Source organism: Moschus berezovskii, chromosome 22, assembly GCF_049115385.1.
Source record: "Moschus berezovskii isolate FMDL1 chromosome 22, NW_MosBer_1.0, whole genome shotgun sequence".
Lineage (NCBI taxonomy): Eukaryota > Metazoa > Chordata > Mammalia > Artiodactyla > Moschidae > Moschus > Moschus berezovskii.
In genome coordinates, this window is record NC_142481.1 from 27,260,246 (window position 1) to 27,275,388 (window position 15,143).

Here is a 15,143-nt window from a genome sequence, read left to right on the forward strand (position 1 = left end):
AGGGAGCAACTAATTCTGAGACTCCAGGATTGTGAAAGGCTTTGCAGAGGAAATGCTTGCACAAATTGATCAGATTTGGGGGATGGGGCGGGGGGCTGCGAAATTGAGGAGAAATAAGGCACTCCTGATAGGGGAAAAAGGCCCAAGCAAAGGTGAGGCAATGGGAAAGCCAGCATCCTAAAAAGATGATTTGTGGGGCCTGGACCGGGGGAGAGGTGAGGGGTGGGCAGGATTAAGGCTGTAAGGTCAATTGAGGCCAGGGTTTGGAGGCCATCACATGACATACTACTTGGACTTCGTCTAGTAGGTCATGGGAACGGAACAGAAGTCTTTAATCAGAGAAGGGACGTGATGAGATCTGTGTTCTGGGAAGGTGACCCTGGCACAGATGGGGGAGGAGTCCTGGGAGGCAGCACCGCTCAAGGGCCACTGCAATTGTCTAAGCCACAAAACGGGTGGGCACAGAGAGCCCGTGGAAGAGGACGGGAGGGCAGCGGCACGTGTATAAGCAGCTCTCTGAAACACTTACAATCCAAACCCCTGAAGTTATTCCCTGGTGACTCTTGAGCCGAGCTGTCTAATATCACTGGAAAAATAAACCTGCTCCTGACCCCAGGCGGCAGGAGCAATAGTAACTCAATATGCTTGTTGATTAGGATGAGGGTCAATGGAGTTACTAGGGGGAAATAGAGCGACATATTAAAGTGAAATGACTTGCTTTTATTGTTTTTTCCTTAACGGAAACAATACATGAGATCAACATTTAAAATAATTCCCAAGGATGGTAAAGTGCAGTCTACCAAAACCAATCTTGACTTTTGTTTCCATACAGACATAGAGGGAGAGGAGGGACTAAAGGGTGGGGAGATCTCAGGAGGAGGAGGAAGGGGAGAATCTGGCCCAGAGGGAGTGGCGGGGCCAGGGGCAGAGGGAGGAGGAAGATGGCCTGGAAGGGAGGCTAATGCGCTGGGCCTGGAGGTGGGACTGAGGATGAACCTTGGAACTAGAGGCCCAGCCAAGTTTCGTACCTTCATTAACTCTGATTTTCTTGTCAAACGAGTGTAAAAACAGCCTCCTCATATGGCACAATGAATGTTATTGGATCTGTATCTTAAAAAGATTCCATTGTCTTGGCCACCTGACTAGCACGGGATAAAAGGAAGCACTCTGTATACTACCTGGCTTTTAAAAACTTTCTTAAGAAAGTTTTTTGGTTTTGTTTTTTTGTCTGGACTGCATAGCTGTGGGGTCTTAGTTCTCTGAGCAAGGACTGAACCCAGGTCCATGGCAATGAAAGCATGGACCTGGGTTCAGTGAAAGTGCTGGGCCTGAACCATGGGACCACCAGGGAATTCTCAAAAATTCCCAAGAAATTTCTTAAGATGAGGGGTTGTTGCTGCTGATAAGCTTTACTGATTACCATTTCCTTCTGGAGTTCTCATTGGCCACATGTCATCCACAGGGATTCAACTGCTCTTGTTTGAAACCTCTCTCATGGGGTTGTCCTAGACAGGATGCTCTCACAGCTTCAGGACCCCAGGTCCAGTGGCTCGCAGCTTCTTCCATCCCCAGCTTCCAGGAAGCACCGGGGGTCAATGGGGTGACTTATTCCTCTTCCTCCCCACCACCCACAACTGTCTGGCAGCTCATGAAACATACACAAGGGCCCTGAAGCTCTTTCTTTCATGGCCTGTGCTCAGGCCTCGCCCCTCAGCTTTTACTTCTCTCCAGTAAACCACCCATGGGAGGAGAAGAGGAATATAAAGTACAGGATGTGGGTTCCCTTCATGATAAGGGGTCACCACTTCTCCTTCACTCTTCCTCTTCCTTCCTCTCCAGCTGGTGGCGACTTCCCTCTGCCATCTCTAGAAGGAAGCAGAACAGATGCTGCAAAGCTGGCACCAAGGCCCCCTACCTTCCAGGGTCCCCTGGCCTGCAGGCAGCCCAGACCCCTCTCCAGAACCCCATACCTGTAGAACCCTACCGCACCTGAACATTTCCACTTCCATGTCCAATAGGCACCTCAAAGTGCTCAAAAATACAGGCAAGTTTAGAACAAAACTCACCATTGCCCTTCTCTGACCTGCTCCTTGGCTTGTCTTCATTTCAGTAAATGGCACCATTATCAACCCAGCTGTCCAGGGCAGAAACCTGAATATCATGTCCTTAATGCCTTCCTCTTGTTCACTGCCTACATCTGATCAGCCATGGAATCCTTCCAAAGATCCCTGAATCTACCCATTTCTTTTTTCTTTGGCTGTGCCATGCAGGTTGCGGAATCTTAGTTTCCCAACCATGGATCAAATCCCACACCCTTAACAGGGAAAGTGCGGAGTCCGAACTGCTGGACCGCCAGGGAATTCCCTCTACCCACTTCTATCCCCCTACCCCCCTACCTTTGTCCCAGCCACCTCCACCCCTAATCAGACAACAACAATGCCTTGTATGCTCGCTGGTTCCCCTTTGCCCACAAATGCACTCTCCTTGTTTCCACCCCTGCTTTGTGCTCCAGAAGCCCGACCTGTCTGTATGGGCAGCACCAGCCCCAGATCCTTGCCTTCTGGCTGCCAGCAAGGAACCCATGAGAGATGGGGCTGGGAGGAGAGGGAGTTCAGACTCCCATCTCCTGTCCCTGCCAGCTGAGGTTTGGCAGTGGCTGCATTCTACCACCTATGGCCACAGCTCCTGTCATGCGGACCCTCTACTGTGGCTCCAGCTCTCACTGGGGTGTGAAAAGTCATTTCCTCCCCTTGTCCTGTGTCCCATCAGACCTAAGGGTGGTGATGGCTTCCCATCTGCTAGTCCCAGGGGTGTCCAGCTATCCCACACTGGTGATGGAGCCCAATGATTCTCAACCAGGGATGACTGTGCCCCTCCCTGGGAACATCTGGCAATGCTGAGAGAGGTTTTTGGTTGTCACAGTGGGGAGGGGCTCCAGTGGTATCTAATGGGAGAGGCCAGGGATTCGGCTGAACATCTTAAAATGCACAGAACAGCCCCTACCCCACCCCTCGACAAAGAACTATCCCTCCCACAAGTCAACAGTGCTGAGCTTAAGAAACCTTGCAACCCTGCCCACTGCACTGTGAACAGTACCTGCACCAACTCTGCGCACTTGATCTTCTGAGTTTGTCTCTGTTTCTTGCCAGCATCCTGACTGACACATCAGCTCTCCCCTTTTCCTCTTTCTCCCTCTCCAGTTCATTCTCCACACAGGTAGCCCAAGGGCTCTGCCTCGCTGCCTCATTCCTCACTTTCAGTTTTTTAAATCTAACTTTTGAGATGGGTAAGGCATTCAACTAGTTTAAAAATAACAGGAGGACTTCCCTGGTGGTCCAGTGGTTAAGACTCTGCACTCCCAATGAAGGGGGCACAGGTTCAACCCCTGGTTGGGGAACTAAGATCCCGCATGCTACACTGTGTAGCCAAAAAAAAATCAAACCAAACCAACCAACCAAACAAAAAAAAAAAAAATCACACAACACAAAAAAGGTATGAAGTACAAGTGTCCCTCCCACTCCTGTCAGCCATCCACCTAATTAATTCCCAGCCCTCTCCCAGCAGTTAACTAACTACTGTTAGGAGTTTCTTTATATTTTTCTAGAGCTGTGCAGTCCAATTTTGTGGCTACTAGCCACATGTGGCTAGTAGATTTAAATTTAATAATTAAGTTAAAAATTATGTTCCTTGGTCACACTAGCCACAATTCAAGTATCATCCGTGGCTAGTGGCTGCTGTGTTAGTCAGCTAAAATATAGAACATTTTCATCATCAGAAAAAAATTCTATTGCACGGGGCTGTACTACAGTTTCTCTCTGCAGATTTACAGAAAAAATTCATGTAGTCTATTTTCCTCATTTTTTATACAAAAGGTAGCACACATTCCACATTGTTCTCCAACTTGTTTTTTCACTTGATAAGATATCTTATGGATCTTTGCACATTTGTGCATTAAAGAGCTTTCTTTTTCTTTTTTGTTTTCAGTTGTAGAAACCTTCCCTGACTCCACATCAGGTCAGACTAAGATCACCAGCCCTGTAATTGTCTGGTTCTTCCTGTCTCCTGATCTCCATGCAGTGAGCGTGACACAGTTTATTTATGCAGTCACTCACTGATGGACTAAGAGCTGCGACCAATCTTCTGCTCTTACAGACAGTGCAACAACAGTGAATGGCCTTGTCCACCTGGAATTTTGCATGTGAACATGTGTCTGTCTAGAACACGCTCATGAGGGATCATTCTAGAGTATCAATTTGGTCATGCCTGTCCCCTGCTGAGCACACGCTGCTCCTCCTGATCTCCTTCTCCAGTCCACAGCAAACTCCTGAGCAGCCCTCAGGTCTCAGCTTGGATGTCCTCTCTTCCAGGAAGCCTCCCTGACTCTACATCAGGTCAGACTAAGATCAACTACCCTGTAATTGCCTGGTTCGTCCGGGTCTCCTCCCTCAGTCTGGAGCTTTATAAGGGATGCACAGGGTGGGGCTGTCCTGTTTTTCCATGTATCCCCAGGGCCTGGCACTCAGTAGGGGTCCAATAAATATTTGAGGCAGGTACCAAGTTCTAGCAGTGGTTCTTTTCAGCACTCCATGGGCTCTCAAACCAAGGAGCTGGTGAGGAGAACCCCAGTAAGCAGCTGATTCAGATGGGGAAACTGAGGCACAGAGGTGGCAGGCAGCCTTTAGATCAGCCTCCCTGACTCTAATCTCTTTTTTCTAGCTCACTTTATAGTTAATAAAACAACAATAATAGTAGTAACATTAACTATAAGGTTAATATTTACCACGTATTTCTATGTGCTAAGTGCTGCTCTAAGTGTGTTACATGAATTAAATTATTTGATTGTTGCACCAGCTCTGTGAGGTAGGTATTCCTATCATCCCCATCTTACAGGCAAAGAAACGGATAACTTGTCACAAATGGCAGAGAATGACTTGAACCCAGGCTCTGGGGCTTCAGGGCTCACACTCTTATGCACTCTGCTCAGCTATCTTCTAGTCTTGGCAGCTTCTCCCTTATCCAAAGTTCACTGTGGCTCTTCATCGCCTCTCAGGCCCAGAGCTTCTTCTCTTGTTATCCCCATCCCTCCCAGCTTGACTTAGTTTATTTCCTACTTCATTGGGTTCTCAGGAACAAACCTGAGGCCTGAGCCAGACTGGGCTCTCCTCGCCATTCCTCTCTACGCCTCAGTTTTCTCACCTGTACAAGTCAATGGCAAAGGAAAGCATGGCCCTCTCCTTCGTTTCAGCCTCTTCATCCAACTCCCGTGTATCCTTGAAGGACAAAATCTAAAGAGCCTCCTCCTGCAGGAGTCTTCTCAGATTTCTCCAGCCCCTAAAGTTCCCTCCCACTCTTCTCTGAAGTGTAGGCAACTATTACCGCTCAGATTAGCACTTAATTCTTCTTTTGTATTCTGGATTGTAAATTTCCCCCCATGCCCTCCTCAACAAAGAAAGTGATACTCTTTGAAAGAACATATAAGATAAAAAAGCAGAGCGTGGATTTCAGTTTTGGAGCTTCCTTCTTTGAAGTGCCACCTTCCTGCGCATGTGTACACTTGTACACATGTTTACGGCATAGCCGAGTCCCACCTTCACCAGTCTTTACTTAACACTGTTTCTTTAAATGGACTCACTATTTAAAACTTAGAAAAAACTTAAATGAAAAACTAACAGTATTGTAAATGAAAACCCAGCATCCTTTGCCATAACTAAAGTGAAAATAAACACAACGATGATGGAACAGTGTCATTAATTTCCAGGCCTTGCTTCTCTGGTTAAGAAAGAGAACCATAAAGGTTAAAGTCATGGAAGACTTGCTGAGCACAAAAAAGAGGACACTCTTCTTGACCCCAGCAGAAAAAAGATCGAAAGAAAACTGAAAATGGAGCGACTTTCTCTGTGTATGATTCAGGATCACATTAAGACTTTAATACCTTGCTCACGCATCACCCAACACCCTCTCACATCCCACACAGGCCCGAAGCCTATACTCTATGACTTGGTCACAACAGACAGAACCAGCGCCATCTTTCACCTCCACCTCTCTCTAGACTCAGTCTGTAGGGCGGAATGAGCATAACCACCCCAAGACTGCTGCAGGGTTAAATAAGATGTTTAAAAAAAAAAAGCCATGTTACAAGTGGCATCCCTGGATTCTCTCAGCTCTGCTGCTTACCATCTGGGCATGACCATGGGTGACTTACCTTGCCTCCCTGGGCCTCAGCTTCCTCACTTCCAAAAGGGAAATTATAGAGGACTTCTTGGGTGGTCCAGTGGTCATGAGTCCACACTTCCAGTGCAGGGGGCATGGGTTCCATCCCTGGTCAGGAAATTAAGATCCTGCCTGCCACATGGTCGGGGAGGGAGTTTATAAAACCTTCCTTGAGGGCTGTAAGGCACCTTTATTCCTTTATTTGACAAACATTTATTGAATACCTACAATGTTCCAGGAACTATTCCACGGGCTGGAGATGTAGCGTGAAAAAAAGAAATAAAAATCCCTGTTCTCATGGAGCTTATATTAAATGGGGGTTTGGGAGGGCAGAAGACAGATGGATAAAATATATTTTCTCTGTCCATGGGATTCTCTGGTCAAAAATACTGGAGTGGGTAGCCATTCTCTTTTTCCAGGGAATTTTTCCAACCCAGGGATCAAACCTGGGTCTCCTGTATTGCAGGCAGATTCCTTACCATCTGAGCCACCAGGGAAGCCCCATAGCACAGTACAGTGAGAAGTAATAAATACTATGGAAAAATAAGGTGTGGTGGGTGGGGGCAGGGTTGCACTTCTGAAGTGGGACAGAATCTCTAACCGGTGGACCTTTGGGTGATGCCTGAAGGAGGTGAGGAGCCATGATACCCAGGGTGACAGGCATGCCAGGCGGAGGGCACAGCAAGTGCAAAGGCCCCAAGGTGGGAACCAGCCTGCACGATCCTGAGAAGAACAGGAGGCTGACTAGACGGAACAGTGGTAGGAGTGAGGTGATAGCAGTAGGAGGAGAGGTCCCAGGGCTATGGGGTCAGATCCTGCAGAGCCTGCTGGGCCATTTTAAAACTCTGGTTTTGATTTGCAGTGAAACGTCAGGGTATCGTCTTACACATGGTACGGGCGCATAACTCACAGCTGCTCTAAAGGCAGTAATTCCCGAAATTACTTAGCATTGCCTCACCGGAAGCCCTGAGTTGTCAGGCTCCAGGGTGACAAGAGGCCTGCCCTCCGCTGCCCTGTCGGCTGGCCCTGGTTTACTGGAAGGCAGTGGGGATGGGAATGGATGGAAGCGAGCCCGGGCATTCCTGACCCACCCATCCCCTCTCAGATTCCTCTCCAGGCCCGTCACACCCCTGCCGCGTGCTGGGCAGTGGGCACAGGAATGCTGAGGCAGCTGAGGGCTGGACTCCACCCGGACTTGCAGAAGGTCTAACAACAAGCAACAACAACAGTGATGGTGGCGGTTACCAGTTACTGAGCCCCACTGCCTGTCTGGCAGAGCACTGAGTGCTTTTCACATATCGCCTCACACTGGCCTGCTGTTAGTCCTTGGGGAGAGGTGTGGTCTGGGCAGAAAGGAGGCTGGTGAGCCACACCCTCGCCTCTGTGACCTCTTGGGGCTCTATTCTTCACCACGGCTTTGTGCCCCCAGACCCTGGGCTTCTTTGTGACAGCTCCTTTCCCTCATTCCAGGGGCCCCCGACAGAGAAGAATCTTGCCGCTCCAGCCTGCCAACTCTGCAGCTGCCCGCAGGCCTGGACAGGTCCAGGCCGCCTTCTCGGTGACTGAGAATGGAGCAGAGGAGGAATCAGGTTTCGCCAACTCTGGGATGGAGGCGAGGCTGCTGAGTTGGCTTTTCCAGGGCTGCTGGGATCAGGCCCTGCCTTCATCTCAGCCTGCAGGCTGGGTGTGGAGGTGGCGGCTCAGGACTGGGCACCTGGGACCCACTTTGTACCCTTCCAATCTCATCTCGCAATGCGTTCTTGCTCCTCCCTCTGCTCCAGCAGACTCCCTGAGAGACTCAGCTGAAGTTCCCCTAGCACTCCGGCCTCAGGGCCTTAGTATTTGTAACTTTTCCTACACATAGCTGCATACTTGTTCCCCAGTATTCTTCATTCTTTGCTCAAATGCCCCCTTCTCAGCAAAGCCTTTCCTGACTACTAGAATCAAACCCTCATTCCAGCCCCTTATTTCCTATACCCATCCCAGGGAGTTGGTGATGGACAGGGAAGCCTGGCATGCTGCAGTCCGTGGGGTTGCAAAGAGTCGGACACGACTGAGCAACTGAACTGAACTGATCCCAGCTTTACCTCCTCTATGGCCTCACCTTTCACTGTTCTATTTTACCAATTCATCTTGTTTACAGTCTGTCTCTCACTGAATGTCAGCAGGATGGCCCTTAGGCTGGGCAGGAAGGCCCTGCTCTGGGCCTCCTGCCCTTCCTAAGGAGCTATGGAGCTGCGACTCCTAGACCCTGTGTCTCCCACCCTGCCAGGCACAAATGGTCCCAGGCCCTCCCCACATCTGTCCTGAGGGAAGCCAGCACAGCACGGGTGTACTCCCAGGCCCAAGGTCAGTGGAAGGCTACTTGTCTAGATCAATGGACTGAACTTGGACACGTGGGCTGAGGAATATGTACACACACACACACGTGTACAAGGACCCCCATGGTATAGGATGGAGCCTGGGGTGGGGAGAGTGGCAGGCTGACTGCCACTCCTGGGCTGGGGGCTAACTCTGCCTATCTAGTACCCTAGGTGTCTGGGAATCCAGACTAAAACCTGGTCTTCCAGATAGCTATGAAGACATGCTTGTCCATGTAGGAAGAGAGGATCCTTTATTTAACAGTTTATGACCTCAACTTATATAGTATGTGGATCCTCAGTTCAGTTCAATTGCTCACTCGTGTCCGACTCTTTGCGACCCCATAGACTGCAGCATGCCAGGCCTCCCTGTCCATCACAAACTCCGAGTGTTTACTCAAACTCATGTCCATTGAGTCGGTGATGCCATCTAACCATCTCATCCTCTGTCGTCCCCTTCTCCTCCCAGCTTCAATCTTTCCCAGCATCAGGGGCTTTTCAAATGTGGAGCCTACACACATTTTTCCCCCAGTGCCACTCCCTGCCCCCATATATTAGGACTGAACTTTTTCATTTTCTGCATTTCTGTATTCCCTGCAACCTAGAACAATGCCTGGCACAGAACACACATTCAATAAATAGTTGTTAGATTAATGAATAAAAAAGTCCTGGGGTGATGTCCCACATGCCCCAGAAGCAGTTGGAAATGCTGTGGCTTTTCTGTGTCAGGACTTTAGAGTCTCAGGATCAGGTATGGCCAACTCTGCCATGGTGGGAGCGGGAGGGGAGGCTATGCCATATCTGAAGGGTCTCCTCCACTGCCTGCCTGTGCTCATACTCCCAATGAAGTTGATAGTTTTTTTCTTATTAGTTAAAAAAAGTGCCTGTAATACTAGGGAATCAAGGGGACCTGGACCCCAAAACTGTCACTTCCTGGCTCTGTATGTTCGTGAATCTCTCTGATGCTCAATTTCCTTTAAAAAAGAAAACCCCACATGGTTGCTGGTGACAGAATGTACATAACTGACTTCACGCATGTGAAGGGCCTGGCCAGTCATCGCCCAATAAACAGTGACCGCCACCACCATTCTCATCATCACTATCACCATCACAGTGTCCGAGGCAGTTCCTGCCACATGGTAGCCCGTGTGACTGTTCTACCCCCAGTTCCCTCTCAGTGACCAGGTTGAGTGGCGCTGGCCATGCTGTGGTTTGAGTGAATGGTGCCCTCTGCTGGCTGCATAGGGGAAGTGCCTCCAGGGAAGTAACAGCTATGGCTGAAGTCTTCTGTGGTCAGGAAGGGCGGTTTTCATCCAAGGTGTGAGTGTGGAGATAACTGGCCCTGTCAGTAACTCAACTACCACCACTGTAGTGATGAGAACACCACCTACTCCAGTGCCAGACACCCTTCTAAGCACTTTCCAGATATTAACTCACTCCTACATCTTCCAGTCGATAAAAAGTGAGGCACAGAAAGGTTAAGTGATCAGCCTAGGGGGTCACTCCTAGAGGTGCTGGGATATAAACCTGTGCCTTGAATCATGCCTCCCTGATGGGAGTATTGTACTGGGAGGAGAGACGTAGGCTCTGCCTTTAGCCACAAGGCCTGGGGCCCCCAGTGAGTCTGGAACTGAACACGCAGGGTGTGGGCTGCCCGAGAAGCTTCCCAGGGTGACCGCCCCACCCTTTCAATGACAGGACTGCTGCCTGGCTGACCTCAGGGCCCCGTCCTTACTGGCCAGCCCTCAGCATTTCCCTACCTGGGTCTTCTTGCTGCATCCCTGTGTGGGCCTGTGGTTAGGAAGGTCCATGTCTAGGACCATAGGAAGCCAGGAATTCGAGGCCTCGGCTACTTGCCAACCTTTCAGGGATGACAGCCATCCCTTTGGGCCCCTCCAGGCCTGGGGCAAAGCCTGCCTGGCGATACAGGTCCTATCGGCAGCCTTTCTGAGAGGAAAAAAAAAGATGGTCAGGTCAGGTACCAGGGAAAATGCATGGTGAGAAGTGAGCCTTGGGGTCTGCCCATCTGAGCTCCACTGGAGGGATCTTGGGGAGTGCCTGGTTTTGGAACCTCTATCTTTTCCCATCTGAAAAATGACAGGGGCAGATTTTCAAAATGCTCTGCATTTGGGTTCTTAAGGAGAAACATTGGGAGGACACGGCCAAAGGCCAGTCTCCAAGCAAACCGATCCCTTCTTCCCATGGTTTTATCTTTTTTTTGGTTAGACTAGGGTTCTGCATGGAGAAGGAAATGGCAACCCACTCCAGTGTTCTTGCCTGGAGAATCCCAGGGATGGGGGAGCCTGGTGGGCTTCCATCTATGGGATCACACAGAGTTGGACACGACTGAAATGACTCAGCAGCAGCAGCAGGGTTCTGCAACTTTGGCTTTAAGTCTGGAGGTGAAATCATTTAACAGAATGAGCCTGAGGGGTCCTTTCAGCACCAACGCATCATCCTGGACCTTCACTCAGAATCAGGCAGCCTCGATCCCAACCAGGACCATGGCCCCTCTCACTTCTCTGCAGGTGTTGGAGGACTGCCGTTGAGGCGTCTGCAGAGATGGATGTTCCAGGGAATTTATTTTAACACTGTTATGGGCAAAATACTAGAATCACTAGTGCCCATGGGTGACAGTGAGCCTCAGTCAGTTCAGTTCAGTCGCAGAGTCGTGTCTGACTTTTCGCAACCCCATGGACTGCAGCATGCCAGACCTCCCTGTCCATAAACCCATGCTAACATGAGACTTCCCTGGTGGTGTCCAGTGGTTAAGGCTCTGTGCTTCCACTGCAGGGGGCCCAGGTTCAACCCCTGGCTGGGGAACTAAGATCTCGCATGCTGCATGGCATGGCTAAACAAAAAAACAAAAAACACCATAACAAAAAACACCATGCTAACTCATCCAACCTAGATGTGTTGGAGACAATAAGGCAATGTATCATCACACATCCTGTTAGAAAAGATGCACTGCAAAAGTGCATGTAGTGCACTGGAGGGTGGGGGGAGTAAAGGATGGAAGGATGCATGCTCAACTGTTGGACATCAAAATGTGAAGGATTAACGTTCAGTGCGCGCAAAGGCCAATGTTCAGGTAGTCCCCACTGGTATGGCTGGCCACACTGGTTATCTACAGTTAGCATTCACTCTGAGTGGTTGGCCCTGGTGAGTCACTAGCTGCAAATATTCTGACTTATTCCAGGTCCTAAAGACCACAGTCCATTTTGCAGAAGAGACGCAGGTCCCAAGAGAGAGGGTGACATAACATCCATCCCCATCACAGAGCCCAGGATCCTTCTTTCCAGATCACTCAGAGGCTGCAGGGCAGTTCCATTGCCAAGGGAATCCAGATCCACTGCAGAGAGCAGGCTTGGCTAGGAAAGGTTGCTTTTGCTCCTCCACTCCCCACCAAAATAATCTCAGAGGAGGAAGGCCAGCCTGGACAGTGGCTGCTTGGTTTTATTATTAGTCTCAGTGAAGATACAGGGTTTCAGACTTTATTCAGGCTTCTCAGAGAGGAGTTTAAGATAATGGGCAGCAGGTGTTTGCTGGTTGAGACACCTAATCCTTCCCACACAACCTTATCAGCAATAGCTGCAGGGTCCTGGTGGAGGGGACGCTGAGGTTGAGGGAGCTCCAGGGAGAGACAGGAGGCAGCCAGGGGCATGGGCTGAGGTGCTGTGGACCTAGGGTGGGTGAGACGCTTTCTAATCAGACTTGTTCCCTTTAAACTTCCCCATTCAAGGTCTGAGACTTCAGGACATCCACAGCTTCACCCTTCAGAGTCAGTTCAGTCGCTCAGTCATGTCTGACTCTGTGACCCTATGGACTGCAGCACACCGGACTTCCCTGTCCTTCACCAACTCCCGGAGCTTGCTGAAATTCATGTCCATCGAATTGGTGATGCCATCCAATCGTCTCACCCTCTGTCGTCCTCTTCTCCTCCTGCCTTCAATCTTTAAGACTCTGAAGAGTCTCAATCTTAAATTGCGTGGGCATCAGAATCACCTGGAAAGCTTGTCAGATGAGACTGCAGGGTCCTGCTTGCTTGCAGTTTCTGGTTCAGCCATGGTGCTGAGGCTGCTGGTCTAGGGATGGCCCCCTGGAGTACCATTTCTTTACAGAATCAGTCAATCTCTGGCAGGAAGAAGACATCTATTTCCACTTCAGTGATCTTCTCGGTTTCACTTAAGATTCTTTTCTTCTAGTTCATTGTAAAGATAAATTTAAAACTTCGCTTTAACAAGGGCACACATGGAATTCCTGCTGCCTCTTCATCCTTGTTCCTGCCATCTGTGCCCTGTTGTTGCCAGGAATGTTCTAATTTCATTGACATCCTGGGTGAGTTCTCTAATTTTCTGGCTTGATTCTGGTGACAAACAGGCATCATTTAACAAAAAATAAAATGAGGCCATTCTTAAAATGAGGAAGATTCCCTCAGAGGGTGATTATGAGGATTTGCTAAAAGGAAATAATTGGAAGTTAACTGTTGTCTGGGTCTAAAAAGTATTGACTAAATGTTGGCTGTTATCAATGAACATGGATAGCACCTGCTATGTGCCGGATATGAACTCACTTCATCTCCACAGAAACTCCCAATTTTACAAACGAAAAACCTGAGGCAGGTAGAGGTTAAGCAACTTGTTAGGAAGTAGTAGAGCTGGACCCTACTCCCACCCACTCCCCCCGGCAAACATCCTGCCTTTTGACATAGAGCCCACAGCACAAAGAGAAAATCTCCCCATATTGCTGGTCCAGAAAAGAGGAAATCTCCCAGTACTGCAGCTGTGGTGCAGCTCGGTCAGGAGTAAGGAAGTTACTGGTTCTCACACAGGGACAGCAGCTCTAATCTGTAGGTAGGCAAGCTGACGTCTGCCTCCTCCCAGGTCTGTAAACAAATCCTGAGCTTCCACTACTCTTAGGAAGAAGCTGGGGTGAAGCCCACAGGGATAAAAGCACAACTCCACACAACTCTGCAAGTTCTAGAAAACCACTGAATTGTACACTTTACATGAGTGAATATGGTATGTGAATTATACATCAACAAAACTATTAAAAAAATCTCAAAACTTCACTCCCCTGCCACCTCTGGGAAAAAGTTTCTTTAATAAAAAAGTTCTAGTACATTTACAGGATTGTCATCACTCTTCATCTACAGCATTCAATAGGGAAAATAAAAAATAAAGGACCACCTAGACGCGCTCAGTATAAAAACGCAGTTATCCAATCAAACAGGAGGTCTGGGGGCCAAGAGACCAGAGAGAAATGCGTGAGGGCACGCCTGGGCTTCTGGAGGGCTCCAGGGGTGGTTGAGGACCTGCCTCTCACTTTTTGAAAATAGCATTAAAAAAAAAATGCAGATTGTGGTAAGAGGCCTCTTACTAAGGAGAAGGGTCCATTCCAGAGCAAAAGATATCATGGGGGAGTCAGAGTTGGTCAAGACCCAGGACCCAGGGCTGAGCATTTTATGGCAGCGGGGAGACTCCCAGAAATTGGGCAGTCCTGGCCTAGGCTAAGAGGTGCTCACTGTTGAAATCAAACTGCCCATGTTCCTCCATTCTGAAAGGCATAGAGACCTGCCCCTTTGAGGTCAGCTTCGAGGCCTCTTCCCTCCACGTTGCTAAGGCCACTTCTCAACAAGCTGCAAAGCCCTTGGCCGAGGTGGGAGCAGAGACCGCTTGGAGACGCTGCAGCGGCCTGGCGTTTAGGGGGCCCTAGTCGTCCTGGCCCCCGCCGTACATGTCCGCCAGCTTCCTGAAGCGGCTGCCCCACTCATTCAGATAATCGTAGTCTTGGTCCTGGTCAGAGGCTGAGGTGGTGAGCGAGCTCAGAGAGGCGGCGTCGGAGCCACTGCCCTCATAGTCGAACACCAACAGGGAGTCGTAGGGCGGGGCCGTTGGGTCTGTGTTGGCCGCCTTCAGGTTCTGGGGGATGGAGAGCAGGGTGTTAGGAGTTGCGGGACCAGACACTGGGCAGCTGCGAGAGCTTCGGAAAGTGAACTCATCTGGCTGAGCCTGCGTTTCCTCGTCTGCAAAGCCCTGTCTCCCCTCCCTTAAGGTTTTGAAGGTTGAACATGAAATGCACATAAATCCTTAGCACAGGGCCCAGCTGAGAGCGAGTGCTCAGCGCAACAGGCCAGCGGTTCAGGGTGGGGACTCTGAAGTCAGACTTCACACACGAGTGTGTAGACCTGGGCAAGCCTCTTAAAGTCTCCATGCCTTTGTTTCCCTCATCTCAAAAATGCACGCTAAGTCGCTTCAGTCATGTCTGACTCTTTGCGACCCCTTGGACTATAGCCTGCCAGGTTCCCCTGTCTATGGGATTCTCCAGGCAAGAATACTGGAGTGGGGTGCCATGCCCTCGTCCAGGGGATCTTCCCAATTCAGGGATTGAACTCACGTCTCTTTATGTCTCCTGCTGTGCCACCTTGGAAGCCCCCCATCTCAAAAATGGGGAAACTTCATATAGTTTCAGAGGAAGAAATGAATGTATGTAAATATAAAAGTGCATATCAGAGTTACAGGGGACCATAACAGAATTCTTCCTCTGCAGGGCTGACACGGCCAGGCATTAAAT

At 49.6% G+C, this 15,143-nt stretch overlaps 1 protein-coding gene across 3 annotated transcripts in view; it reads right to left on the minus strand.

Annotated features, from left to right (window-relative positions):
* Nucleotides 1–11,734: 11,734 nt before the first annotated feature.
* The window catches only part of CDH3 (cadherin 3), a 47,846-nt gene continuing 44,437 nt past the window's right edge, over nucleotides 11,735–15,143 (minus strand). Inside the window, exon 15 of one of the 3 annotated variants that reach the window (XM_055412442.2) lies at nucleotides 11,735–14,491. In XM_055412442.2, the coding sequence (XP_055268417.2) occupies nucleotides 14,282–14,491 (210 nt within the window). In that variant the 3' untranslated portion in view covers nucleotides 11,735–14,281. The remainder of the gene's footprint in view (nucleotides 14,492–15,143) is intronic. The other 2 variants (XM_055412438.2, XM_055412440.2) reach the window with 2 other exon arrangements.